Source organism: Erinaceus europaeus, chromosome 23 (genome assembly GCF_950295315.1).
Source record: "Erinaceus europaeus chromosome 23, mEriEur2.1, whole genome shotgun sequence".
Lineage (NCBI taxonomy): Eukaryota > Metazoa > Chordata > Mammalia > Eulipotyphla > Erinaceidae > Erinaceus > Erinaceus europaeus.
Window position 1 is genome coordinate 7,933,677 of NC_080184.1, and position 26,582 is coordinate 7,960,258.

Consider the following 26,582-nt stretch of genomic DNA (forward strand, 5'->3'; position numbering starts at 1 on the left):
CAAAGCTTACTGTGCAACACTGATGATACCCACAGTGCCAATAACATTTTCTATCGTTATTCATTTTTGTTTGTGAACTTACCCACAGAAAGCAGAGCAGAGCAGAGCAGAGCAGAGCAGAGCAGAGCAGAGCAGGGCAGGGCAGAGCAGAGCAGAGCAGAGCAGAGCAGGGCTCAGGGCTACCAGGCAGCCTCCAGGTCAAAGGAGCCCACTGCACTGCAGGAGCCAGGCTGTGAGCAGGCTGCAGGGTGCAGTTTGCATGCTGGACACAGCAGCAGAACCAAGTCCCCGGGGTGCGGGATCACAGAACTGCACCTCATATGGCCAAGCAGCACGGAAGAGAGCGAGCAGGAGAAAGCTAACTGGGTGAGGAAGCTGATGGAATTGTAGGTTTTTAACAGCTGAAACTTCTAGAGTACTCAGAGAAAGCTTTGCCAGCCATTTCTGGCTTTAATGGCTCTCCAGGTAGCCCCTATAGAAGTTGATAGGACAGCATTGCTGTCACTTAGAAATCTGTGCTTTCGATTTGGTCTGAACATTATCCAATCAGAAGAGTATTTGTGTACGTCCAATTGAACTCTGAGACAGTGGACATGGACCAATGTGGGCTGCTGGTGGGCGGTGCTCCAAAGTGACAGCCGACACTCGAGGAAGAGACGCTAGCAATTGATCCTGTGTTTTTAGGATGCTGCTTTTCTCTACTTTTCTCTCAGTGCTGCTCTCATCTCCTGCGGATTTGGACGTTGGAGAGGAGACCAGTAAGTTCAGACTGGACGGGATATTGTGAGTGTGGCTCATTGAGGCTGAGATTGGGAGGGTCTGCTTGAGACTTGCAAGAATATTCCGGGATGGGAGTCTGGGCGGTAGCGCAGCGAGTTAAGCGCTTGTGGCGCGCAGCACAGAGACCGGATAAGGCTACGAGTTCACAGGAGTTGAAGTGAAGCAGGTCTACAGGTGTCTTTCTCTCCCCCTCTATGTCTTTCTCTGTCTCTCCATTTCTCTCTGTCCTATCCAACAACGACGACGTCAATAACAACAATAATAATAACTACAACCACAATTAAAGACAATAAGGGCAACAAAAGGGAAAATAAATTAAAAAATTATTTTAAAAAAGTATTCTGGGAAGCAGCCGTGTGTCTGGGTCTCTTCCTGGTCAATCCACCATCACCACCTTACACCAGGACTGGATTCCTCTTGAATTGTCCTGATTCCTTGTTGGGAAGTTAAACAGTGTGCTCTTTGGAAAAAGGTGTGGATCGCCATTTTTTTCCTCCTTTTAAACTTTTAAAAATTATATTCCTACTTTTAAACTTCTAAAAATTATTTTTATTTATTTATTCATTAGAGACAGTCAGAAATTGAGAGGGATGTGGGGGTTAGAGAGGGAGTGAGACAGAAAGATCCCTGCAGTACTGCTTCACCACTCATGAAGCTTTCCCCTGCCGGTGGGGACTGGGGCCTTGAACCCAGGATCTTGCACATTGTAATATGTGCTCTCAACAGGTACAGCAAGACCTAGCCCCCTGTAATCAGATTTTAATACAGTGTTCTCCAGTGTGACCTGAACACTGGTGTGTTCAATTCTGTTAAGTTCAGTTCTAAAATGTATTACTGTACATCAAATAATGGACATAGACCTTTTTTAGTAGTAGAAGGAAAGCTTCCAGTTATTTAAGATCATAAAAGTGCACTATGGGGAGTTGGGCGGTAGCACAGCTGGTTAAGTGCACATGGTGCAAAGTGCCAGGATCAGCATAAGGATCCCTATTTGAGACCCCAGCTCCCCACCTGCAGGGGAGTTTCTCCACAGGCGGTGAAGCAGGTCTGCAGGTGTCTGTATTTCTCTCCCCCTCTCTTTCTTCCCCTCCTCTCTCCATTTCTCTGTCCTATTCAACAATGACAACATCTATAACAACAATAACAACAAAGGGGCAACAAAAAAGAAAATAAGTATTAAAATATATTTTTAAAAAGTGCACTATGATCTCTATTTCTCCTTGTACATATGTGGAAGTAGAGGTTCTGTAGATTTTTTTATGCATTTGAAGTTGGAGGACTTTGTGTCATTAATAGGAAAGTGTCAAAGTGTCAAAAATCTTTTGGGATCTGCTTCTTTTTAACACTGTGGCTGAGGTTCCTAGCACAGTGCCTGTGGGAATGGAGCAGGTGATTATCTGCAGCACTGAAGGATGTTGTTAAGGTAGCAAGTCATGGGCCTCATGATGTAACAACAGGATTACATTTTTTTAAAGACTTTTAAAATATTTATTTCCTTTTTGTTGTCCTTTTTTATTGTTGTTGTAGTTATTATTGCTGATGTTATTGATGTTTTTGGATAGGACAGAGAGAAAAGGAGAGAAGAGTGGAAGATAGAGAGGGACAGAGAAAGATAGACACCTGCAGACCTGCTTCACTGCCTGTGAAGCGACTCCCCTGCAGGAGAAGAGCCGGCGGGCTCGAAGGGGGATCCTAGTGCTGGTAATTGTGCTTCACACCACGTGTGCTTAACCCACTGCGCTACCACCCCACTACCAGGACTACGATTTTTAAGTTCATTAATTTTAAGGAATAGGAAAAACTGTAAGACCTGTGTGTATATATATATATATATATATATATTTTTTTTTTTTCCTACCAGAACACTGCTCAGGTCTGTTTTATGGTGGTACAGGGTATTGAACCTGGGACTTTGGAGCCTCAGCCATGAAAGTTTGTTTGCATAACCATTATGCTATTTACCCCCACACCAAGATCATATATTTTTAATTTAATGAGGTTAAATTGAATAAGTAAGTTAAATTAATTAACCCTTCATACTCTGTGGTTTCTATACTCATTAGCACTTGAGATGTAAGGTGTACATGTCACTCAGTCCAGACATCCCTTTTGTGAAGGAATTCTATTGAATATCAGAAAGACCAGAGCCAAGGTGCATGAAGAATAAAGGAATTTATTAATTTGAACTGAGAGTCCAGATCCCTCTGAAAACTCATGGCACTGAACAAAGCTTCGGTTCCAGCTTTATACCCTAGAAATACGGAAGCTAGCCCAGTTTACAGAAACTAACATGGCAAGTAGGTATTGCAAACAAACAAGAGAGAAATACAAAATAAAAATGGGACAGTTCACCTAGGTTACTAGATACAGTTAGGCACATTCTAGTCTCCATAGAAGGCATTTGACTTTACTGACCTTCTGCTCTACTTCTCTACTGCTTACTCAGTGAAGGTCAGTCTGACCTTCTTCTCTATAGGGATTGAGTTCAGAACCTCATGGTTGAAAATCCAAGATTTATCCACTGTACCACCTATTGGAACATGGTGTATTTATTTATTTATTAATTACTTTTTATCTTCAGCGCAGTTATATGTTGCAGTGACTATTTTTGGGGGGGAGGGGGAATACCCCCATACAGATCTTAATTTTTTTTTTTCATAGCACAGGAGAAACTGAGAGGGGAGGGAGATAGGAGAAAGAGACTGCAGCCCCCTCATCACTCATACAGCTTTCTTCATTTTTCTTTCAGTGGACACCTGGAACTTAAACTCAAGTCCTTTCACATGGCAACATGTGGCCTTAACTGGGTGCGCCACCTGCTCAGCCCTCCCAAATTTGTTATTTCTAAAAATAACTAACCAAATAAATAAATCCATCCTGTTGGGTAGGGTGAGTAAAAAACATTTAAGGTCAGCTATGAGTTGACAATTATTAAAGCTAGGGAATAAGTGCAGACACATTCACTGTAAAACTATCTTTACTTTGGAATATGCTTGAATTTTTGTAAAACTTTTCCAATGTCTGTATTAAGCTCGTAATATATATATATATATATATATATATATATAGCATGATTCCTTATGAAGCTTCTTCACCCAAGAAGAACAGGTCCCATAGTTCTGTGACATCCCTAGTGTGTATAATCTTTCTTGCCTGGTCCTCATACTCTCACTCTTCCTGAGACTATTCTAAGGTCACACGCATGAGAGTCAGTGTTCCCTCCCATCTGTGAGTCCCTCTCTACAGTAGAGAAGCTGGTGCAGTCAAAGCTGAGGACATGGGTCATGTTCTGTGAAGCTTGGGTTCCTGGTCTGCAGGACTGCCAGAGAGGCACTGTCCCTCCTTAGTTAGGAAGCAGTGGTTCTGCCAGAACATGAAGTGAAGGGGAGGGGCTAGGATGGAGATATGGGACTGCTACCACTGATGTCCTGCAGGGGATTCGCTTCACAGGCGGTGAAGCAGGTCTACAGGTGTCTATCTCTCCCCTTCTCTGTCTTCCCCTCCTTTCTTTATTTTTCTCTGTCCTATCCAACAAGTTGGACATCAATAACAATAATAATAATAACTACAATATATTTACTTATTAAATATTTACTTATTTATTTTATTCTTTGTTGCTCTTATTCTATTCTTCTTGTAATTATTGTTATTGATTCCAGGTAATAATTAGATCTCTCCATGGATCAGGAAGTTGTCCATAGTAGCTATTCAAAGATGATGAAAACTGATCTTTACATAGAGAATCGAATGGCTTATATGTAACCTAAAAATCAGTATGACTGTTCTGAATTTCATTATACTCGGAAACATTCTGATTATATTCTATGTGTGAGTAGAGAGGGCAAGACTATGAGCATCAACTCGACATGTGAGAACGTGTTCAAGAATAAGAATTTAAAAGAATTAGTGTTGAAATGTTAGAATGATTGCTGTGAACATGGAAGTTTATTTAGGGGGCCGGGTGGTGTCGCACCTGGTTGAGTGACATGTTACAGTGCGAAAGGACTCCACCTTCAGGGGGAAAGCTTTGCAAGTGGTGAAGCAGGGCTGCAGGTGTCTCTCTGTCTTCTCCTTCTCTCTCAATTTCTGGCTGTTTATATCCAATAAATAAAGATAACAAATCTCCTTTGGTATTCCCAGTAGAGGAGAGGAGAGAAAAACAGCTGCTGCTACTCCGAAGCCCAGCCTCTGGAAGTCCTCCAATTTTCTTACATTGTCTTAACTGCAAGAAGATGTTGAGATAACTTTTATGTTCTGGTAGAACTCCCAAAAGCTTCATTTATACAGACTGGCAGAGAGGGAATATGAACAATGATTAACTGTAAAGAGATCTCAAGTAATGGTGGGAATATTCATTATTGTCCAGAACCACAGCTAGAGAACTGGATAATTGAATCCCAATATAGGCCACTTATTGACAACTAGACTTACACTAGTAAGTTTATATCCTGTGATGGTTACTTCTCTTTGGAGTGAGAATTTTCAGTCATGGACATAGCCACCAACTTTCAGGAAAGGGCATTGGAATCAGCAAAGAGGTGTATTTCTCCTGATTGAGAATCTGGATTGAGAATCAAAATGTATAACAGACTCCTTTATTCCTTCTTCTTCTAGTCAGTTAAGCATCTCTTACTCCAGTCATAAGGCTGATATCTCAATTGTAGATACACCACTTACCAAATTTAAGTTCCAAATTTGTGTCCTGGTACTGTCCATGCAAGATCTGTGAAGTATTCTGCTTTCTCCCTGCTATAATATTAATACATACAACTAAAAAAGTAATTAGGGGATTGGGTGGTATCACAGTGGGTTAAGCGCACATGGCATGAAGCACAGGGACTGACCTAAGGGGCCTGGTTAGGGCCTCTGGCTCCCCAACTGAAGGGGAGTCGCTTCAAAGGCTGTGAAGCATGTCTGCTGGTGTCTATCTGTCTTATCTCCTTTCTGTCTACCCCACCTCTCTCCATTTCTCAGTCCTATACACCAGTGATGACATCATTAACAACAATAATCACTACAAAAAAAAAAAAAAGGTTAATAGAAGGGGGAAATAATTTTTAAAAAAAGAGAGAGAAAGAGTAATTCAAAATGGAATAGCTGGCAGGGTCTTTTGAAAGTATTTCAGGAGATGCTCCCTCCAGATTCATTGAATCACTTTGATCAGAAAGACAAGGAAAGTCATTGGAGAATATTCAATTCCTCCTGCCCTCCAGAATATACATTTCTTTTACCTGTGAGCTTTTGCAGAGTTCCATCACCCAATATCTGTTAAAAGTTTTGGTCTAAATATTGAAATAATGATAGCAGCTTTATATTTTTTCTGTTTCTAGCAGTTATAATTGTTAGAGTACTGGGGCACTAAATACCCAAAGGATGAGGCTAGATTTGTAGCCCCTTTCAGGTTTTTGCACCAAAATGTTAGAATTATAAGATGCTATGGGGTTGGGGTAGATAGCATAATAGTTATGCAAACAGACTCTCATGCCTGATGCTCCAAAGTCCCAGGTTCAGTCCCCTATACCACCATAAGCCAGAGCTGAGCAGTGCTCTGGGGGAAAAAAAAAAAAGATGCTGAAATTGAGGCAAGTAGAATCAGGAGTGTAGACAAATAAAAGTTTACTGTAGTAACCAAGGGGGAAGTGAGAAGCACCCATTGGTATCAATAGAGCCCAGCTGGGGGTGGGGGGAGCTAAGATGCCCACAGTGAGACAGGCTATTGGTCCTTATATAGAGTCCTGTTATTATTTCTGGCATGGGATCATTCCATGGTTCATAGGATTCATGATCCATTTCTGGCTGGAGGTGTCTGGTGCAGGCAGAACTAAATCTTCCTATGTGGGTGAGGGGTCTTCTTATTCTCAACATGGTCCCTTCAGTCTGTTTGAGCAAGATTACTTCTTCCTGTGGAGTAGGGGGTCAGGCCTCAGCAGATTTTCGTCAATCATTAAGGAAAAGCTGATTCCATCCTGTAAAACCAAAGTAAGATGTTCTTTAAGGAATTATGATATGTGTAAAATGATTTTGAGATACTGACACCATTTTAAATTTGGGAGCAGATGGGTGTTGATGTCCTCAGTGGCAAAGAGAAAGGTCAGAGTATAATGACAATGACTGCAGTGTCTGCAAAATGGAAGGCATAGCATCAGACTATGACTAAGTCATTAAATTCAGGGAAATATTTTTATATTTATTTAATTATAGATTTTTCCTTTTGTTGCCCTTGTTTTGCATTGTTGTTGTAGTTATTATTGTTGTCATTGCTGGATAGGAAAATGGAAAGAGGAGGGGAAGAAAGAGAAGGGGAGAGAAAGATAGACACCTGCAGACCTGTATCACCACCTGTGAAGCGACTCCCCTGCAGGTGGGGAGCCAGGGGCTTGAACCGGGATTAGTACATGGGTCCTTGTGCTTTGTGCCACATGCGCTTAATCCGCCATGCTACTGCCCAACTCCCTCAGGGAAATATTTTAAACTATAACAAAAAGAAAAAACAAAGATATGTTTAATTTCTGTTTTGGGAGTTCAGGCAGTGGCACAGCCAGTTGAACTCACAGGTTACCACATGTAAGAGACTGAGTTCAGCCCTCATTTCCAGTTTCAGGGATAGCTTCATGAGTAGGGATACAGTGCTACAGGTCTCTCTCCTTCTCGGTGTCACCCATCCCTCTAGATTTCTCTGGGTCTCCACCCAGATAATAATAAAGACATCATAAAGGGAAAAAATATCAGTGCTCAAATGGATTGCCTTGTGCCTTCATTTATTTGTTTATTTTTAAAAAATATTTTATTTGCTTATTATTGGATAGAGACAGAGAGAAATTGAAAGAGGAGGGGGAGATATTGAGGGACAGAGAGACATAAAGGCACCTGCAGCTCTACTTCACCACTCATGAAGCTTTCCCCCTGCAGGTGGGGAGTAGGGGCTTGAACCTGGAACCTTGTGCACTGTAATGAGAGCACTTAACCTGGTGAGCCACTACCTGGCCCCTGTGCCTTCATTTAATGAGAATAAAAGTCCCAACTCCTTATGTAGATAAGAGCCCAAGAACAATTGCTTCCACTTTGTACAATATAAAGTAATGGAGAAAAATTCTTAGGTATATTTATGATTCATTTAACTTAATTTATTGAGAATCTAGGGCCTTGCCATCATTGGTTTTATCACTCCATGGCTACATTTTTATTTAGATAGATTGACAGACAGTGAGGCCGACACAGGCTCATGCACAAAGCAAGAGAGGCACCCTGTACAGTGAGCCCTTCCTCAGGCCACCTTCATGGTTTTAATCACTGGACCCTGGTTATCTCTCCTTTTTTTTTAAATTTTATTTATTCATTTTCCCTTTTGTTGCCCTTGGGTTTTTTTTATTATTATTGTTGTTGTCATTATTGTTATTGTTGTCATTGAGGATGTTGTTGGATAGGACAGAGAGAAATCAAGAGAGAAGGGGCAGACAGAGAGGGGGGAGAGAAAGACACCTGCAGACCTGCTTCACCACCTGTGAAGTGACTCCCCTGCAGGTGGGGAGCCGAGGGCTCAAATCAGGATCCATAAACCAGTCCTTGCTCTTTGCACCACTTAACCTGCTGCGCTAGCGTCCTACTCCCTGGTTATCTCTTTTTGAAACAAAAGTATCAATTAATCGTTACCTTCAGTTAATTACAATTTTAATCATTATTGAAAATACCTGACTTTTACAGGTGACATTTTACAGGATTGCATTAGAATCTGACCACAGCTGTAAGCAGGTGGTGGCACAGGAACCCTCTTTGTCAAAGCTCTGCACACTGCGTGGAAGAGTGATTATGAGTTCATGAAAATTTTCAACTTATTTTGTTGTTGGTGGCCAGCCCCAGCAGGTAATTAGGGTATCCTGGGAGAGGGGGCATCAGCTCAAGCAGACATCTCTGTCATCCTTAAGCAGAACTTTATTTTTATAGTCTCATAAGGCTTAGATAATTAAAACAAAAATCACCAAGGCTTTGATTATTAAAACAAAAATCACCAAGTAAGAACAGCACAGGTGGGGAACACCTCCTGCTTTGTGGAGCAGTCACATTCCAGGGTCACTTTTCTCCCTAGAGATCACATCACAGTTTCTATGTTTTTTTGTTATTGCTGTACATGTGTGCTAGGCAAATGTCCTATTGATTAAGATTAATATTCTGCCTATATGGTTATGCCATTCTATTGTCCCTATGTGTCAGAAGCTGTGGTTCATACAAAGTTCAAGCTTGTTATGTTTCTAGGAGCCTTAAACAAATTGAGCAGCCCATTTTTTCATAAAATTGGTTCCATTGTTTGATGAAGGACTTTTGTTTTGTTCCTTACTGAGAAAGCACCAGGGTTGTGCTGACCTGGCCAGCCTCTCCATAAAATTAAGCTCTCTAGCTGGAATCCATCTTCTGTGTATGCTCACTGTGTGACCTAGGTTCTTGTGTACTATTCTGGTATAAGGATGTGGGAGCATAGTGCTGGGTGGTAGATTAAAAGGCCCATTGTATCTAGGTGGGTACCATAACTTTCCATTTATTTTAATTTTATTTTTAATATTTATTTATTTATTCCCTTTTGTTGCTCTTGTTGTTTTATTGTTGTAGTTATTATTGTTGTTGTTCTTGATGTCATCGTTGTTGGATAGAATATATAGAAATGAGGAGAGAGGAGGGAAAGACAGAGATGGGGAGAGAAAAAGAGACACCTGCAGACCTGCTTCACCACTTGTGAATCGACTCCCCTGCAGGTGGGGAGCTGGGGGCTCAAACCGGGATCCTTGCGTTGGTTGTTGCATTTTGAGCCACCTGCGCTTAACCTGCTGCACTACTGCCGGACTCCCAACTTTCCATTTATTTAGTGGAAATACTAAAGGAAGTAGTGTAGATAAAGAGGGAAACATTTCTTTCTCTTGGAGTCTCCTAAAAAATTCTGCATTATTGGTATTGCTTGTTCCGTTCTGATCAGTCTTACAGAGTGCAGTGCAGGTTTTGTCATTATTTTTGTTATTGGTCAGGCTCTGAGCCTGGTCATAAGGAAATGTTATTAAGACCACACAGAGTTTAATCCCAAGCCCTATACATGGCAAAAGGCAAGATTGTTTCAGTTTGGCCTGGAGCGTCTAGTCGTGATGAACTTCTGTGAAGCTGGTACCGTGTCAAGCAGTTCTCATGGTGGTGCCTGTGCCATTTTGGGAGGCAAGATATTCCTAAAACGTGGAAAAAGATACCATTCCCTGACTAAGCTCAGAACAAAAGGGAGTAACAATATAAAGACCTCTAAGTTGAGGGTGTAGTGAGGGGCAACTGACCAAGGGAGTTTTAAAAATAATCACAAACAGACTATCATGCCTGAGGCTCCAAAGTCCCAGGTTCAGTCCCCTGCACCACCATGAGCCAGAGCTGAACAGTGCTCTAATCACCAAAAAGAAGACATAAGAACAGCTTTCTTTCTTTCTTTATTTCTTTCTTCCTTTCTTTCTTTTTTAAAAGATATTATTTATTTTATTAATGAGAATGATAGGAGAAGAGAGAGAAAGAGCCAGACATCACTGGTACATATGCTGCCGGGGACTGAACTCAGGACCTCATGCTTGAGAGTCCAGTTCCTTAGCCACTGTGCCACCTCCCAGACCACAGGAACAGCTTTCTTTCTTTCTTTCTTTCTTTTTTTTTTTTTAAAGATTTTATTTATTTATTAATGAGAAAAATAGGAGAAGAGAGAGAAGGAGCCAGATATCACTCTGGTACATGTGTTGCCAGGGATTAAACTCAGGATCTTATGCTTGAGAGTACAGTGCTTTATCCACTGCACTACCTCCCAGACCACAGGAACAGCTTTGTTATTCTATGTTTACTCTCAATCTCAGTGGGCTCAAAGAGAGCAAAGCAATCAGTGCTCCACTGGACATAGCCGGAGGCTGCAGGGTGCTGAACATTCGTGCTGAATCCCCAACCTGTGCCAGGGGCCAGCCCCAGCAGTTTATTAGTGTAACCTGAAAGAGGAGAGGCCACGGCACAGAATGAGGAAGAATGAGGGAGCAGTGAGTTGATGTGGAATCAAGCTCAAGCTGACATCTCTTTCATACTCAAGCAGATTATTAAAACAAAAATCACCAAGTAAGAACAGCACAGGTAGGGGATACCTCCTGCTTTGTGGAACATTCACATTCCAGGGGTATTTGTCTCTATCTAATAATAAAGAAAATAAATAAGAAAAGAAGTAATCTAAGTTTTCAGAAGTCCCTCAGTTAACTTCAAGGTTTTTAGTATTAGCTTGTTTTCTAGTTACAATAGGGAGATCTTACAGATTATCTTTTACTTGGTTTACATTTGTCAGAGTACTTTCAGCCAATTGTCAAGGTAGCTGCCAGGTGGTGACTATGTTAATGTCTTGCCACAGATTAAAATTGGACTGGTAGATTTTATTTACTACTTAGTATATAGCTACTTAAATAATCAGACAGGGGAGTCAGATGGTAGTGCAGCGGGTTAAGCACAGGTGATTCAAAGCACAAGGACCTGAGTAAGAATCCCAGTTCGAGCCCCCAGCTCCCCACCTGCAGGGGAGTTGCTTCACAGGTGGTGAAGCAGGTCTGCAGGTGTCTTTCTCTCCTCTTTATCTTCCCTTCCTCTCTCCATTTTTCTCTGTTCTGTCCAACAATGGCATCAGTATCAACAACAATAATAATTACAACAATAAAACAAGAAGGACAACAAAAGGGAATAAATATTTAAAAAATTAAAATAATAATAATAATAATTAGACAGTAGGATGAGAAAAAGTAGGATTAGAACAGAAGATATCTGGGATTAATAAACACTTAGGTAAAGAATTGGTAGTATCAGGAGTCAGGGTTAAGCACAGGTGGTGCAAAGTGCAAGGACCACCATAAGGATTTTGGTTTGAAGCCTCACTCCCCATCTACAGGGGAATCACTTCACAAGTGGTGAAGCAAGTCTGCAGTTGTCTCTGCCTTTCTCTCCCCCTTTGTGTCTCCTCCTCCTCTCTCCCTTTCTTTGTCTTCCCCTTCTCTCTCCATTTCTCTCTATTCTATCCAACTACAATGATATCAATAACTACAACAATAATAACTACAACAATAAAACAACAAGGGCAACAAAAGGGTATAAATAAATATTAAAAATAAATAAATTAATTTACAAAAAGAAAGCTCTCACCAGATGAAAGGTGGGAGATTGATTTGACTTCTCAGGAGACTTCAGAAGCAGCTGTGTGGCTTGTATGGCAGCATGGAAAGCAGTCATTCAGTTGTGACTAACAGGAAGTGCAAGTAAAGTCTCAGCTATTCCAAGATCAGAAGTAGGAACTGTAAGAGCAGTACAGGTTCTTTATAAATTACCATAGTTAGTTATTACTATAACCAAGTTGGGAGCTTGTTTAAATGTGACAGCCCAGTTGCTATAACTGACAACATATTTTTATTTCAATATGTTTTATACATCCTAATTAGTAAGCATACATTCAAATCAATATCTAAGGCACTGACAGAATAAAAGGATTATAATCTCCTAAATATTATAATTTTAACTTGCTTAAACAATCTAAGCCCAGTATCAAAACTCAATCAGAACCTACAGCCAACATCATACTCAGTGGTGAAAAACTGGAAGCACTTCCACTCAGATCAGGTACTAGACAGGGCTGCCCACTATCACCATTACTATTCAACATAGTGTTGGAAGTTCTTGCCATAGCAATCAGGAAGGACCACAGAATTAAAGGGATACAGATTGGAAGAGAAGAAGTCAAACTCTCCCTATTTGCAGATGACATGATAGTAATGGAAAAACCTAAGGAATCCAGCAAGAAGCTTTTGGAAATCATCAGGAAATACAGTAAGTTGTCAGGCTATAAAATTAACATTCAAAAGTCAGTGGCATTCCTCTATGCAAACACTAAGCTAGAAGAAATTAAAATCCAGAAATCAATTCCTTTTACTATAGCAACAAAAACAATAAAATATCTAGGAGTAAACCTAACCAAAGAAGTGAAAGACTTGTGTACTGAAAATTATGAGTCACTACTCAAGGAAATTGAAAAAGACACAAAGAAGTGGAAAGATATTCCATGTTCATGGGTTGGAAGAATTAACATCATCAAAATGAATATATTACCCAGAGCCATCTACAAATTGAATGCTATCCCCATCAAGATCCCAAGCACATTTTTTAGGAGAATAGAACAAATGCCACAAATGTTTATCTGGAACCAGAAAAGACCTAGAATTGCCAAAACAATCTTGAGAAAAAATAACAGAACCGGAGGCATCACACTCCCAGATCTCAAACTGTATTATAGGGCCATTGTCATCAAAACTGCTTGGTACTAGACATGAATAGACACACTGACCAGTGGAATAGAATTGGGAGCCCAGAAGTGAGGCCCCACACCTATGGACATGTAATCTTTGACAAAGTGGCTCAGACTATTAAGTGGGGAAAGCAGAGTCTCTTCAACAAATAGTGTTGGAAACAATGGGTTGAAACATGCAGAAGAATGAAACTGAACCACTGTATTTCATCAAATACAAAAGTAAATTCCAAGTGTGTCGTATGCTTTACATTGGTTTGTTCTAGCCCTCCCCCGTCAAGAGAATTGGATGAGTCCTGTTAATTTCACGGGCCTGCTTGGCCCCGCCCCAAGGAACCCCGGGAGAGGGTTCCTGAGTTCGAGAGTTGGAGAGTTCCTGAGTTCCTGAGTTCGAGAGCTTCAGAGTTACAGAGTAAGAGAGAGTTCCACAGTGGAAGAGTTTCAGGGGGTTCCCCAGTACGAGAGTTCCAGAGTTCCAGAGCTGGAAAGTTCCTGAGTTCAAGAGTAAGAGGGAGTGCTTGTGCCGCCGCAAAGAGACAGCAGAGTTCTGTTTGGTGATTAGTTTGTCTTAGTTTGTGAATCATTGTTCCTGAATAAAGAAATACAGCTTCCCTGCCCAGCCGTTGTCTCCGCGTCTCTGTTACCCGCCCGTGAAGCAAGCTACCCGCCCAGCAAGAGCCTTCCGAAAATTTTAACAACAAATGGCGCCCACGTGGACCTGACCTGCGCATCTCTCAGATAAGTAAAGACAATTTGGCTACCTATGCACGATGGCCTTCTCTTCTGCTTGTGAAGAGATCTCCAAAGGCCTCTACTCTTTCTTCACGAGACTGTTTTGCTGTTTCTGGAACATTTATCTCTGGACCACTCTGTGGTTTCCACTCGCTCGGGCGAACTCAGAACAGCCAGCGGGAAGAGCCAGCGGGTGGGAGGCGAGGCGTGGAGCTACTGTTTCCACCTGGTTAAACAGCCAGCCAGCCGGCTGTGCCCAGACAACCCTGCGCACCGCGCCCGCAGCCCCGCAGCCCCGCAGCCCTGCAGCCCCGCAGCCCTGCAGCCTGCAGGAGGCTGATGCCAGCACGCAGGAGCCCGATGCCGCCACACAGGAGCCCGGTGCCAACACACTGGAGCCCGAAGCCAACACGCTAGAGCCCGAGGCCAGCCCACAGGAGCCAGATCTCCACTGCGTGGCGCAGGGCACTGGACGCGGGATCCCTCCACGCTGCTTGGCCACTGCGAGCAGGGCAGCAGACATGGCAGGGCCATGGGGCAGGGCCGCTGCGGCCTGTCATGGCCGCCACCCCTGGGCACCTAGGCCCACGCATTCTGAAAAACTGGCCTGCCTGCCCTCTTTCTATGAATTCTGGAACCATCCCGGGCCTCCCGGACCCCCGGGCTCCCTGCCGAAACTGGGCACACGAGATCTCCAGCCGCCGGTCCGGTCTGAAGGCAGACAAGCTGGAGTACGCAGAGATTCGTGCAGAGATCGCAACCTGCAATTCCTAGGAGTGAAGCTGCGTGGGAAGCCACCTCCGGATAGTGAAACCCCCCCCCCCAACAACTAAGACAGTATAGATTTAAATTTGTGTTTAAAATGACATGTCTTCGTAACAAAGGTTTCTCTCCTTGTGTATTAATGACCATGTTTATGTGTATGTTTAAAGTTTGGTAAACAGTAGCTTTAAGGCTAAATTCTTACTAGTCAAAGTTAAATGAAAAAGGTTTTCAATGTAATTCTCATAAAGATAAAATTAACTTACATTTAAAGTCTGAGGTAAAAATTAGTTAACAATCAATATATTTTAACTAAGTTGGTCTAAACAAAAGGTTAAATAGACTTGTTGATATGTAAAACACTACCTTCTCTATTAGAAATGGTAGATCGCACAATGGCTATGCTAATTATTCTCATGCCTGAGGTTTCCTCTCTGGCCCACACCTAGGGTGTGTCTCCATCTTGAATGGGTGTAACAAAAGGTTAAAAGATGTTGTTGATATGTAAAAGTCTCAAATTCCTTCTCTATTAGAAACGTTGGATCGTGCAGTAGATATGCTAATAACAAGTTTTGTTTCATAGTAAGTAAGTTGCAGCCAGCTGCCTGTGGGACTCTAGGCCATTCCCTGCCCCCATGCAATTGCCCGTCGAGGCAAGTAGCCCCCCAGAGGCAAGAAATGTTTTTTTTTTTTTCAGATATGGCCCCCTCAGGCCTTCCCTTGGCAACATGCTGGTTTTTGTTATATATGTTTCTGTTCACCCCACACCCTTGATACTATAGTCATTTAGTTAAAAAGAAAAGGGGGAATTGTCGTATGCTTTACATTGGTTTGTTCTAGCCCTCCCCCGCCAAGAGAATTGGATGAGTCCTGTTAATTTCACGGGCCTGCTTGGCCCCGCCCCAAGGAACCCCGGGAGAGGGTTCCTGAGTTCGAGAGTTGGAGAGTTCCTGAGTTCCTGAGTTCGAGAGTTTCAGAGTTACAGAGTAAGAGAGAGTTCCACAGTGGAAGAGTTTCAGGGGGTTCCCCAGTACGAGAGTTCCAGAGTTCCAGAGCTGGAAAGTTCCTGAGTTCCAGAGTAAGAGAGAGTGCTTGCGCCGCCGTAAAGAGACAGCAGAGTTCTGTTTGGTGATTAGTTTGTCTTAGTTTGTGAATCGTTGTTCCTGAATAAAGAAATACAGCTTCCCTGCCCAGCTGTTGTCCCCGCGTCTCTGTTACCCGCTGTGAAGCTAGACCCGGCCGGCCAGAGCCTCCGAAAATTTTAACAACACAAGTGGATCAAGGACTTGGATGTTAGACCAAAAACTATCAGATACTTAGAAGAAAATATTGGCAGAACTCTTTTCCACATAAATTTTAAAGACATCTTCAAAGAAACAAATCCAATTACAAAGAAGACTAAGGCAAGTATAAACCTATGAGACTACATCAAATTAAAAAGCTTCTTCACAGCAAAAGAAACCACTACCCAAACCAAGAGACCCCTCACAGAATGAGAGATCTTTACATGCCATACATCAGACAAGAGTTTAATAACCAACATATATAAAGAGCTTGCCAAACTCAACAACAAGACAACAAATAACCCCATCCAAAAATGGGGGAAGGACATGGACAGAATATTCACCACAGAAGAGATCCAGAAGGCTGAGAAACACATGAAAAAAATGTTCCAAGTCTCTGACTGTCAGAGAAATGCAAATAAAGACAACAATGAGATACCACTTCACTCCTGTGAGAATGTCATACATCAGAAAAGGTAACTGCAGCAAATGCTGGTGGTAGTGTGGGGCCAAAGGAACCCTCTTACACTGCTGGTGGGAATGTCAATTGGTCCAACCTCTGTGAATAACAGTCTGGAGAACTCTCAGGAGGCTAGAAATGGACCTACCCTATGATCCTGCAATTCCTCTCCTGGGGATATATCCTAAGGAAGCCAACACATCCATCCAAAAAGATCTGTGTACACATATGTTCTTGGCAGCACAATTTGTAATAGCCAAAACCTGGAAACAACCCAGGTGTCCAACAACAGATGAGTGGCTTAGCAAGTTGTGGTCTATATACACAATGGAATACTACTCAGCTGTAGAAAAATGGTGACTTCACCGTCTTCAGCCGATCTTGGATGGACCTTGAAAAATCATGTTGAGTGAAATAAGTCAGAAACAGAAGGATGAATATGGGATGATCTCACTCTCAGGCAGAAGTTGAAAACAAGATCAGTAAAGAAAACACAAGTAGAACCTGAAATGGAATTGGCGTATGGCACCAAAGTAGAGTGGGTGGGTGGGGAGAATACAGGTCCAAGAAGGATTCAGAGGACCTAGTGGGGGGTGTATTGTTATATGGGAAACTGGGGAATGTTATGCATGTACAAACTATTGTACTTACTGTTGAATGTAAAACATTAATTCCCCAATTAAAAAAAAGAAAAAAACTCAATAAGAATACATATTTAAAACATCAAGTGTTTAGACTAAGCGTTTCCATCTAGTAGCAAGTCAATTAAGGACAACTTATTGCTTTTTTGTGTGTTTGATTGATTGATTTATAGCTCCCAGGGTTATCTCTGGGGCGTGATGCCAGCACTACAAATCCACTTCTCCTGGAGGCCATTTCTCCAATTTTGTTACCCTTGTTGTTTTTATTGTTATTGTTGTTATTGCTGTTGTTGGACAGGCCAAAGAGAAATTGGGAGAAGAGGGGAAGGTACAAAGGGGGAGAAAAAGACAGACATCTGTAAATCTTCAGTTCTTATGAAGTTCCCTGCAGGTTGGGAGTGGGGGCTTGAACTGTGATCCTAAAGTCAGTTCTTGCACTTTGCACCATATGCATTTAAAAAGACATGACAGCCTTTGTGACCTCTGCCCATCTCTTAGTCCTTGTATTTATAACTGTGAAGCATTTTTTCTCAACTTTTCTTTATGTGTAAAAGGGAAATCTTTTAAAAAAATATTTATATTCACTTTTGTTGCCCTTGTTGTTTTTTATTATTGTTGTAGTTATTGCTGTTGTTACTGATGTTGTCATTTTTAGACAGGACAGAGAGAAATGGAGAGAGGAGGATCAGACAGAGGGGGGGAGAGAAAGACACTTGCAGACCTGCTTCATCACCTGTGAAACAACTCCCCTACAGGTGGGAATCCAGGGGCTCGAACAGGGATACTTAAGTTGTCCTTGTGGATCACTCCATGTGTGCTTAATCCACTGTGCTACTGCCCAACTCCCACGAGGGAAATCTTATGGCACATTAGGGCCCAGGAGCTTTTGTTATTAATTGATTCTGAGACTGTGTCGTTAATGTTCGGAGCCTCCAGCAGGCCGGGCTAGCTTTGCAGCAGCAGACAGAGACAACCAGAGACACACGGCTGGGCAGAGAAGCTTTATTCACGAACGGGCAAATGTGCTCTCCTGTCTTTCTGCTCTGGCGGCAGAGAGAGACCCTTAAACTAATCACCACACAGATCTGTCCTGCCTCCTCTCACGGTGCTGCGCCAAGAACTCTGGAACTACGTAGCATAGGGGGCAGGGAGAAAAAGGGGCGCGAAACTAGCAAGGGCCAAACCAATTCTCTCAGAGGTGGGGGGAAGGAGACCAAACCAATATGAAACATACCAACAAGACTGGTGTGCCATATATAAAAACTGTTTTCCAATAATCCCTAGGTGTCCTGACTTTGTTTACCAATTCCCAATTTTACATTCCCTGTAGGTGTAGTGTTTGCTGTCAAGCCTAGATGCCTGGCGTGTGGATTTGACTCACAGTCTGAAGATACTGCTTCTTTTATTTTTCTGGCCTGAAAAGAAATTGAGAGAAAGAGGGAGAAATGACAGTTTCTCAGGTAAATGACATATGCCATATCTGATTCTTTTTCCTCCTGAGTAAGTTGTATTTTTATTTACACATGCATTTTATGTTATGAATGTCCATTTCACTCCTTCTGATTTACCTGAATATTTCTGTTAAAAACTTATTTTGTCACCAGTCTTTGCTAATATCTGTATCTGATATAGATACAGATATTAGGTAGATATGACAAAAAGTCATCTGTCCAGAGTATTCAAGATAGAATCATAGCATCTGCAACCTGGTGACTGAAAGGCAGTAAGACATAAAGCAGAACAAAATGTTTAATAAACAGGAACCAGAAAGAAAGATTAGAGCAGATTAGAATAGGAATCTTAAAGTATAATGAAGCTATGTGGTCTTCTTTAGGTATATTTCTGGCCCATGATTTGAGTGATTTTTGCTTGAGCTTGGTAGTAACATGAAGATGAACTAAAAATATTATTTGGGAAGATGGCATGAGAGTTGAGGATAGAACTAGAAAACTGGGTTAAGGAAGAGAGTAGTTCCCAAACTTGATAGTAGTGACCAGTAATCATGGAGATATGTTAGAGATCTTGGCCCATCGTATCTATGGGGAAATCCAAGAATTCCCTGACTAATGGTGCTCTCCTTTCATCTAATTTTATGTATTTAATTTTAAGAAGCAAGTATGTTTTTTTCTCTTTCACAAATAGATGCTCTTATTTTTGGATCCAATTCTAGACTGTAAGTATGTGCACTTACTTGGAAGTTGTCCTGTAGTGTCAGTCATGTGTCTTCTGTCTTTTTGTTTCTTTGTTTGTTTGTTTTTATTTTTGTTTATAAAATGGAAACATTTACACGACTATAGGATAAGAGGGGTACATTTCCACACAATTCCCACCCCCACAACTCCATATACAGTCCCCTCCCTTGATAGCTCCCCTATGTTTTATTCATCTGGGAGGATGGACCCAGCATCATTATGGGATGCAGAAGGTGGAAAGTCTGGCTTCTGTAATTGCTTCCCTCTTGAACATGGGTGTCTTCCATTTTTTAAAGCCACAAACTGACCTCCAATTTAATTCATTTTTAAAAGTTTTTTTCCTTTTTTAAAAAACACTATATTTATTTATTTTATTGTATAGAAACAGCCAGAAATCGAGAGGGAAAGAGAGATAGTGAGAGAGACAGATACCTGCAGCCCTGCTTCACCACTCATAGAGCTTCCCTCCTATAAGTGGGGACCAAGAGCTTGATCCTGGGACCTTGTGCACTGTAATGTGTGCACTTTTTTTCCTTTAATTAAAGCTTTACTTACTTTATGAAAGAAAGTGAGACCAGAACTCCCCTCAGCTCTAGAATTAGGGGATGATTGGAATTTAACTTATAGCCTTTGGGGCTTTACACATGAAAGTTTGATGTTTGTGCTCACTGTCCCCAGTCATTCTCATTTAAACAAAATAAATATTAATTTCATTTACTACATCTGAATAACAATTCACATGACACGGATATAGGGTGAGAGAAAGAAAAGTCTGAGATAGAACCAGTAGCCCCATTTTGGTACATGTTGGGCATGGAAAAAAAATTTTTTCTCAGGCACTCAAATCCAGTGATCTACAAATTGAGTAGTTTCAGATTTACTCAGTGGAAAAACTTGTTTGTCCTACTACCCCTAGAAATAAGAGGATTAGGAGATAGCTTAATCCACAGAACATATTTTATAATGAATGAAGACCTGAAGTAAGCTTCCCAGCCACCATTTGGTTGTGCCATACACAGGCAAATAATTTCACAGGTGGTTGAGTGATACTATAATACCTCTCCTACTTGCTCAGTCTCCATATTTCTCCCTGATGCTCTTTCCATCCATTTGGAAAGAAAAATATGGTTTGTCAGCACCCTCATGTATCACTATGCTTTAGCCAGTTTTACTCATTCCTCACTCTCATCCATGTAGGATGTAAATAACTACATTGAAGAATAAAGTAGATTTGAGAAGACAATATAATTATTGCTCAAAAGACGTTAATGCATGAGGTTCTACAGCCTTAAATCCAGTCTCTAGAAGTAATATAAACCAGAGCTTCGTAGTGTTCTATCTTTACCATAACACCTCTTTATTAATATATAAATAGTATAATATTAAAATACCATGGTCCATGGTCAGCAAATAGCTCACTCAAATTATTTGCTTCTTTGCCATGCGCATGGTCCTCAATTAAGTCAGGCCTCTACTGCATTGGAGCATCAGTGATGAAAACATAAAAAGGTAAAGAAATTAAATTGTTCACTGAATGCTCTCCCAAACCTGACTCAGTTATGTTTGGACCTGTTTCTCCACCCTTCCAAGTGCACTTCATAATAATATCACTCTGTCACATGAGATTCCAGGGACTGGGTTCAGGACCTAATGACAGCACAAAGCTGTACTCACTGTACCAATTAGTGTATCACATTCTAGACCATGAGAGTGGGGTATTTGTTGTGTTTGGTGATGAGACAATCACTTATTTCATAAAGTAGATCATGTATGTCTAATCTGCTGTCAGTATGAAGTGTTTTCTCATATAAATAAATGCACTGCATGTTTTAGTGCTCAGTGACCTATGAAGATGTAACAGTGATATTCACTCAAGAGGAGTGGGCACTACTAAATTCTTCAGAGAAGAAACTCTACAGAAATGTGATGTGGGAAAACTTTAGAAACTTTCTGTCAATAGGTAATTATAATGTTCATTCATTTATCAATGAAAAGACATACTTTTCCCACCATTGTTCACCAATGTATGCAGAGACATTGTTAAGTGAAAGGGGCATGATTATGATTGTGACTCATGAGGGATCAAAAATTCAATATATTTGTATCCTTTCTAATATCTTTTGCATTTTTAGGAACGTTACAAGGTGACCATTCCATTAAAGAGACGTATAACCATCAAGGAAGTAAAAGGTTTGAATCTTATTTTTTTAAAATATACTGTCCTACCAAGAAAGCTACTGTGAACCTCTCTGTGATTTGGTACCTTCATGATTTCCCTATGTAAATGGATCCTTATGTGTTCCTAAGTGTGTACTCTCTATTATTTGAGCTACTACTAGGCTCCTGCTATAACACAATCTTTTTAAAGTAAAGAAGCAGGTCTGCATGTGTCTATCTTTATCTTCCCCTCTCTGTATTCCCCTCCTCTCTCCATATCTCTCTGTCCTATCCAACAATGACATCAACAACAATAAAATAAATAAGGCAGAGGGGAATCAGGTGGTAGCACAGCAGATTAAGCTCACGTGGTGCAAAGTGCAAAGACCAACGTGAGTGTCCTGATTTGAGCCCCAGGCTCCCCACCTGTAGGGGAGTAACTTCATAGGTGGGGAAGCAGATTTGCAGGTGTCTACCTTTCCCTCTTTCTGTCTTAACCTCCTCTCTCCATTTCTATCTGTCCTATGAAACAATGATGACATCAATAACAACAATAATAACTAGAACAATAATAAAAACAAGGGCAACAAAAGGAAAATAAATATAAAAACAAACAATAAATAGATAAGGCAGAAAAACTCAGTGTTTACAAAGTAGTACACTTGGAAACATTAAGCATATCTCCCTTGCATGAATATCTATGTTTTTATAATGTTTAGAGAGAGTTTTAATAGAAAAATCAGTGATTTCAATAAAAAAATTTCAACACAGTAAAGCAGTGTGTTAAGCTCATGTGGCACAAAAAAAGAGTGCAGTCAATGTTGTAAAAGATTCAGTTCTTGTGATTCTCTTCACAGATATGAAACAACACACAGTGGAGAGAAACCCTATGAATGTAAACAGTGTGGTAAGAGATTCAGTTGTTCCAGTGCTTTACATAAACATAAAAGAACGCACAGTGGAGAGAAGCCCTATGAATGCAAACAGTGTAGTAACACATTCAGTGAAAACAGTGCTCTTCGGAGACATGAAAGGACTCACAGTGGAGAGAAACCCTATGAATGTAAACAATGTAGGAAAACATTCTGCCAATCTGGTGCTCTTCGGTCACATGAACGAACTCACAGTGGAGAGAAACCCTATGAATGTAAACACTGTAGGAAAACATTCAGTCAATCTGGTGCTCTTCGGACACATGAACGAACGCACAGTGGAGAGAAGCCCTATGAATGTAAACAGTGTGGTAAAAGATTCAGTCAAAGCAGTGCTCTTCGAAGACATGAAAGAACTCACAGTGGAGAGAAACCCTATGAATGTAAACAATGTAGTAAAACATTCAGTCGATCTAGTCATCTTCAGACACATGAAAGAAATCACAGTGGAGAGAAATTCTAGGAATGGAAACAATGTAGTAAACCCTTTGGTGATTCCTCTACTCATCAGGTACTTAAAAGAACTCAAAGTGGAGAGAAAGCCTATGAATATAGATGATGCAATGGAACATTCAGTCAATTCAGTCATCTTTAATCACAAGAAATAACACACAATGGAGAGAAACCCTAGGAATATAGACAATACAGAAAACCTTTCAGTTATTCCACTATTGATAGAGCATATGAAAATAGGCACAGTATGAATTAAACAGTGAATTTGGTAATCTTCATTCACATGAATATGCTCACAGTGCAGAGAAAACATTAAGTAAAATTTTAAATATAATTAGAGATCATATTTTCTTAATGAACAAGTGAACCCATACCTATGTGCTTGTAAAGAATATGAATAAATATTGCAATTCTTCATCTTTAATTTTATTTTTACATCTTTCTAATATGTATTTATTCATGTAGAATGATAGGGAGAGTGACAGAGAATCAGACTTCACTTTGGTACATGTATATGCTGCTGGGGATTGAACTTGGGACCTCCTGTTTGAGAGTGTAAAGCTATATTCTTGCACCACCTCCTGGACTATCTTCATCTTCAATTCTAATACACAGAAAATCCTACATGGTACTGAAAGTCTATTAATGTGAAAATGATTAAATATTTAAATAGAGTGACATTTTTCACACATGTAAATGCACTAGCATTAGAAACAAGACCTTGGGGCTGGGTGGTGGTGCACCTGGTTGAGTACATATGTTACAGAGTGCAGGGATCCAAGTTCAAGCCCCTGATTCCCTCCCGCTAGGGTAAAGTTTCATGAGTACTGAAGTAGGGTTGTAGGTGTCTAGCTCTCACCCTCTCTATGTCCCTCTTCCTCTCTACTTCTGTCTGTCTCTATCAAATAAAAAGAAAGTTAATAAAAATGAAGAAGCAAGACTGTATTCATGTAGATATTGTGGAAATACTTGACTACTAATGAACTTGAACATGAGAGAAAAACCATTGAAGGTAAATCAGACCTCCCTCCTTCTGTACTCCATAATGATCCTGGGTTCATACTCCCAGAGGGATAAAGAATAGGAAAGCTATCAAGGGAGGGATTGGATACAGAGTTCTGGTGGTGGGAAATGTGTGGAATTGTATCTTATGCTATGATCTTGTCAATATTTCCATTTTCTAAATAAAAATTAAATAAAACCATTGAAGGTAGATCAGTAGAATAAAAATAGGTACTATACTATGTGAAAATTCATATTAGTGAATTATATCTGTCTTACGTAAAAGTACATTTCTGTTCAATTTTAATTTTCAAATCACAAGCAGTAAAGCAATGATGCAAACATCTCTCTTCTGATGTCTTTTCCTCAAAAAGTGTCTTTATCCATCTCAGTTACTAGAGTTCTCAGCTTTATAACAAAAGTCTCCATTGTTTTATGAAGGAACAACATTTAAAAAAAAATTATTTATCAGAGTCAGGCTGTAGGGCAGTGGGTAAAGCGCACTTTAGTGGTACAAAGCACAAGGACAGGTGTAAGGATCCCGGTTCGAGCGCCCTGCTCACCACCTGCAGGGGAATCCCTTCACAGGCTGTAAGGCAGGTCTGCTGGTGTCTATTTTTCTCTCCCCCCCTCTGTCTTCCTCTCCCCTCTCCATTTCTCTCTGTCCTATCCAACGATGAAATCAATAACAACAATAATAATAACTACAATAAAACAACAGGGCAACAAAAGGGAAAATAAATAAAAAATAATTTATTTATCAAAAAGATAGGAGCAGAAAGTGAAAAAACCAGACATCACTCTGGTACATGTGCTGCTAGGGATTGAACTTGGGACCTCATGCTTGAGAGTTCTATAATTTATCCACTGTGCCACTTCCCAGACCACAGGAACAACATTTTATTTATCTTCTCTAGCATATGTTTATGTTCAGATGATCTCATGAACTTTTTTTTTTTTTAAGAAAGGAGACATTAACAAAACCTTAGGATAGGAGGGGTACAACTCCACACAATTCCTACTACCAAATCTCCATATCCCATCCCCTCCCCACTAGCTTTCCCATTCTCTATCCCTCTGGGAGTATGGACCCAGGGTCATTGTGGGTTGCAGAAGGTGGAAGGTCTGGCTTCTGTAATTGCTTCCCCACTGAACATGGCTGTTAACTGGTCGATCCATACTCCCAGACTGCCTCTTTTTTTCCCTAGTAGGGTGGGTCTCTGGGGAAGTGGAGCTCCAGGACACATTGGTGGGGTCATCAGTCCAGGGAAGTTTGGTTGGCATCATGCTGGCATCTGGAACCTGGTGGCTGAAAAGAGAGTTAACATACAAAGCCAAACAAATTGTTGAACAATCATGGACCTAAAGGTTGGAATAGTGCAGATGAAGTGTTAGGGGGTACACATTGCAGACTCTTGTCTACTTGTGCTTTCAGATATATATTTTTCTCTGGTTTATGGACACCTGTGAACATATGCTGTGTCTCAGGGGGGGCCTGGTCTATACCTAGGTTTGGGGACTTTATTGAGGAGTGGACCACCTAGAATGGAATTAGAGAATACTATGAAAGGAAAGGTCTCACCTGAGTGATGAAGCTGAAGGGTTGTCATTCCACTCTTGAAGTCTCTGGACACAGTCTGAAGTGAAGCATGCTGGGGTGGCACTCATTGTGTTTATTAGGTTGCAATCAGCGGATACAATATTATTTGATATGAATTGATAGAAGCATGCAGGAACGTGGGCCCCACCCTAAAGTTCCAGAACTGGGGGAAATATTGGCTCTATAGTGGAAATGTGAGGTCCCTGCTGTCTTAGGGTTCAAGAAGACAATGAATAGTTATTGTTATCATCACATTATTTGGTAATTGGGTTAACTTTGAAAATTCCCTTTGTTAGGATTTGTTGTATAATACCCAGATCTTGTGTATAGCTGTGCGACCGGTTGCTTCTGTTCTACCTGGTCTAGATTTTTGAGAGAGTCAACATATCAAAGACTTAGACTATGTATAAGAAAGACTCAGTCTGTGTTTTTTAAAAGTTCCAGACATATGATCAATTCTTCCCCTCATATTAATTAAATAGTGGTTTATATGAATACACTTTAATAGGAGTGTACATTCCCACCACCAAAAGACTGTGTCTCATCACACCCACCAACCCCCACCCCCCACCATCCCAGGAAGCCGAATGTCCACCCTCCCCCTCACCACAGGGTTTTTACTTTGGTGCCCTACTCTCGATTTCATCAGATTCTGCTTTTAGTTTCCCTTTCTGTTCTTCTTTCTCAACTTCTGTTGATGAGTGGGATCATCCCATACTCATCTTTATCTTTCTGACTTCACTCACTTAACATAATTCCTTCTAGCTTTGTCCAAGATGGATCAGATAAGGTGGGTTCATTGTTTTTAATAGCTGCATAGTATTCCATTGTGTATATATACCACAGCTTTCTCAGCCACTCATCTGCTGTTGGGTACTTGGATTCCTTCCAGGTTTTAGCTATTATGAATTGTGCTGCTATGAACATAGGTTGTACACATGTCTTTTTGATTGGGCATTATGGAATCTTTGGGGTATATCCCCAGGAGAGGAATTACTGGGTCATATGGAAAGTCTATGTCTAGCCTTGTGAGAGTACTCCAGACTGCTCTCCAGAGAGGCTGGACCAATTTACATTCCCACCAGCAGTGCAAAAGTGTTCCTCTGTCCCCACAGCCTCTCCAACATTTGTTGCTGCTGTCCTTTTTGATAAATGCCATTTTCACAGGAGTGGGGTGGTATCTCAATGTTGTCTTTATTTGCATTTCTCTGACAATCAGCGACCTGTAGCAGTTTTTCATGTTTGTTAGCCTTTTGGATC

The 26,582-nt window shown here is 40.9% G+C and overlaps 3 protein-coding genes across 9 annotated transcripts in view; 2 read left to right on the top strand and 1 right to left on the bottom strand.

The window, feature by feature from the left end:
- The window catches only part of LOC103123871 (zinc finger protein 709-like), a 236,158-nt gene extending 212,526 nt beyond the window's left edge, over nt 1-23,632 (top strand). For all 3 annotated transcript variants that reach the window (XM_060182163.1, XM_060182160.1, XM_060182161.1), the window contains exon 6: nt 22,779-23,632. The gene's annotated coding sequence lies outside the window, so the exon portion shown is untranslated. The remainder of the gene's footprint in view (nt 1-22,778) is intronic.
- LOC132535583 (zinc finger protein 14-like) overlaps nt 1-26,582 on the bottom strand; it is a 178,921-nt gene that overhangs the window by 104,520 nt on the left and 47,819 nt on the right. The window lies entirely within an intron of this gene.
- On the top strand, nt 647-23,409 carry LOC132535600 (zinc finger protein 14-like). Of its 2 annotated transcripts, none has more exons than XM_060182197.1 (5): nt 647-758; nt 18,317-18,446; nt 21,012-21,138; nt 21,311-21,368; nt 22,193-23,409. In XM_060182197.1, exons 2-5 carry the CDS (start codon nt 18,432-18,434, stop codon nt 22,728-22,730), a joined length of 738 nt encoding a protein of 245 aa, XP_060038180.1. In that variant the 5' UTR covers nt 647-758; nt 18,317-18,431; the 3' UTR covers nt 22,731-23,409. The 2 variants fall into 2 exon arrangements, with proteins under 2 accessions (XP_060038180.1, XP_060038181.1); XM_060182198.1 differs by lacking the exon at nt 18,317-18,446 and adding an exon at nt 8,482-8,580 and having other exon boundaries at nt 657-783.

What these genes read in the sequence shown, in the direction of transcription:
- LOC132535600 (XM_060182197.1), top strand. An exon ending in TAGAAACTTTCTGTCAATAG is followed by an intron (nt 21,139 to 21,310) that starts GTAATTATAATG and finishes TTGCATTTTTAG; the next exon opens with GAACGTTACAAGGTGACCAT. An exon ending in AACCATCAAGGAAGTAAAAG is followed by an intron (nt 21,369 to 22,192) that starts GTTTGAATCTTA and finishes TTCTCTTCACAG; the next exon opens with ATATGAAACAACACACAGTG.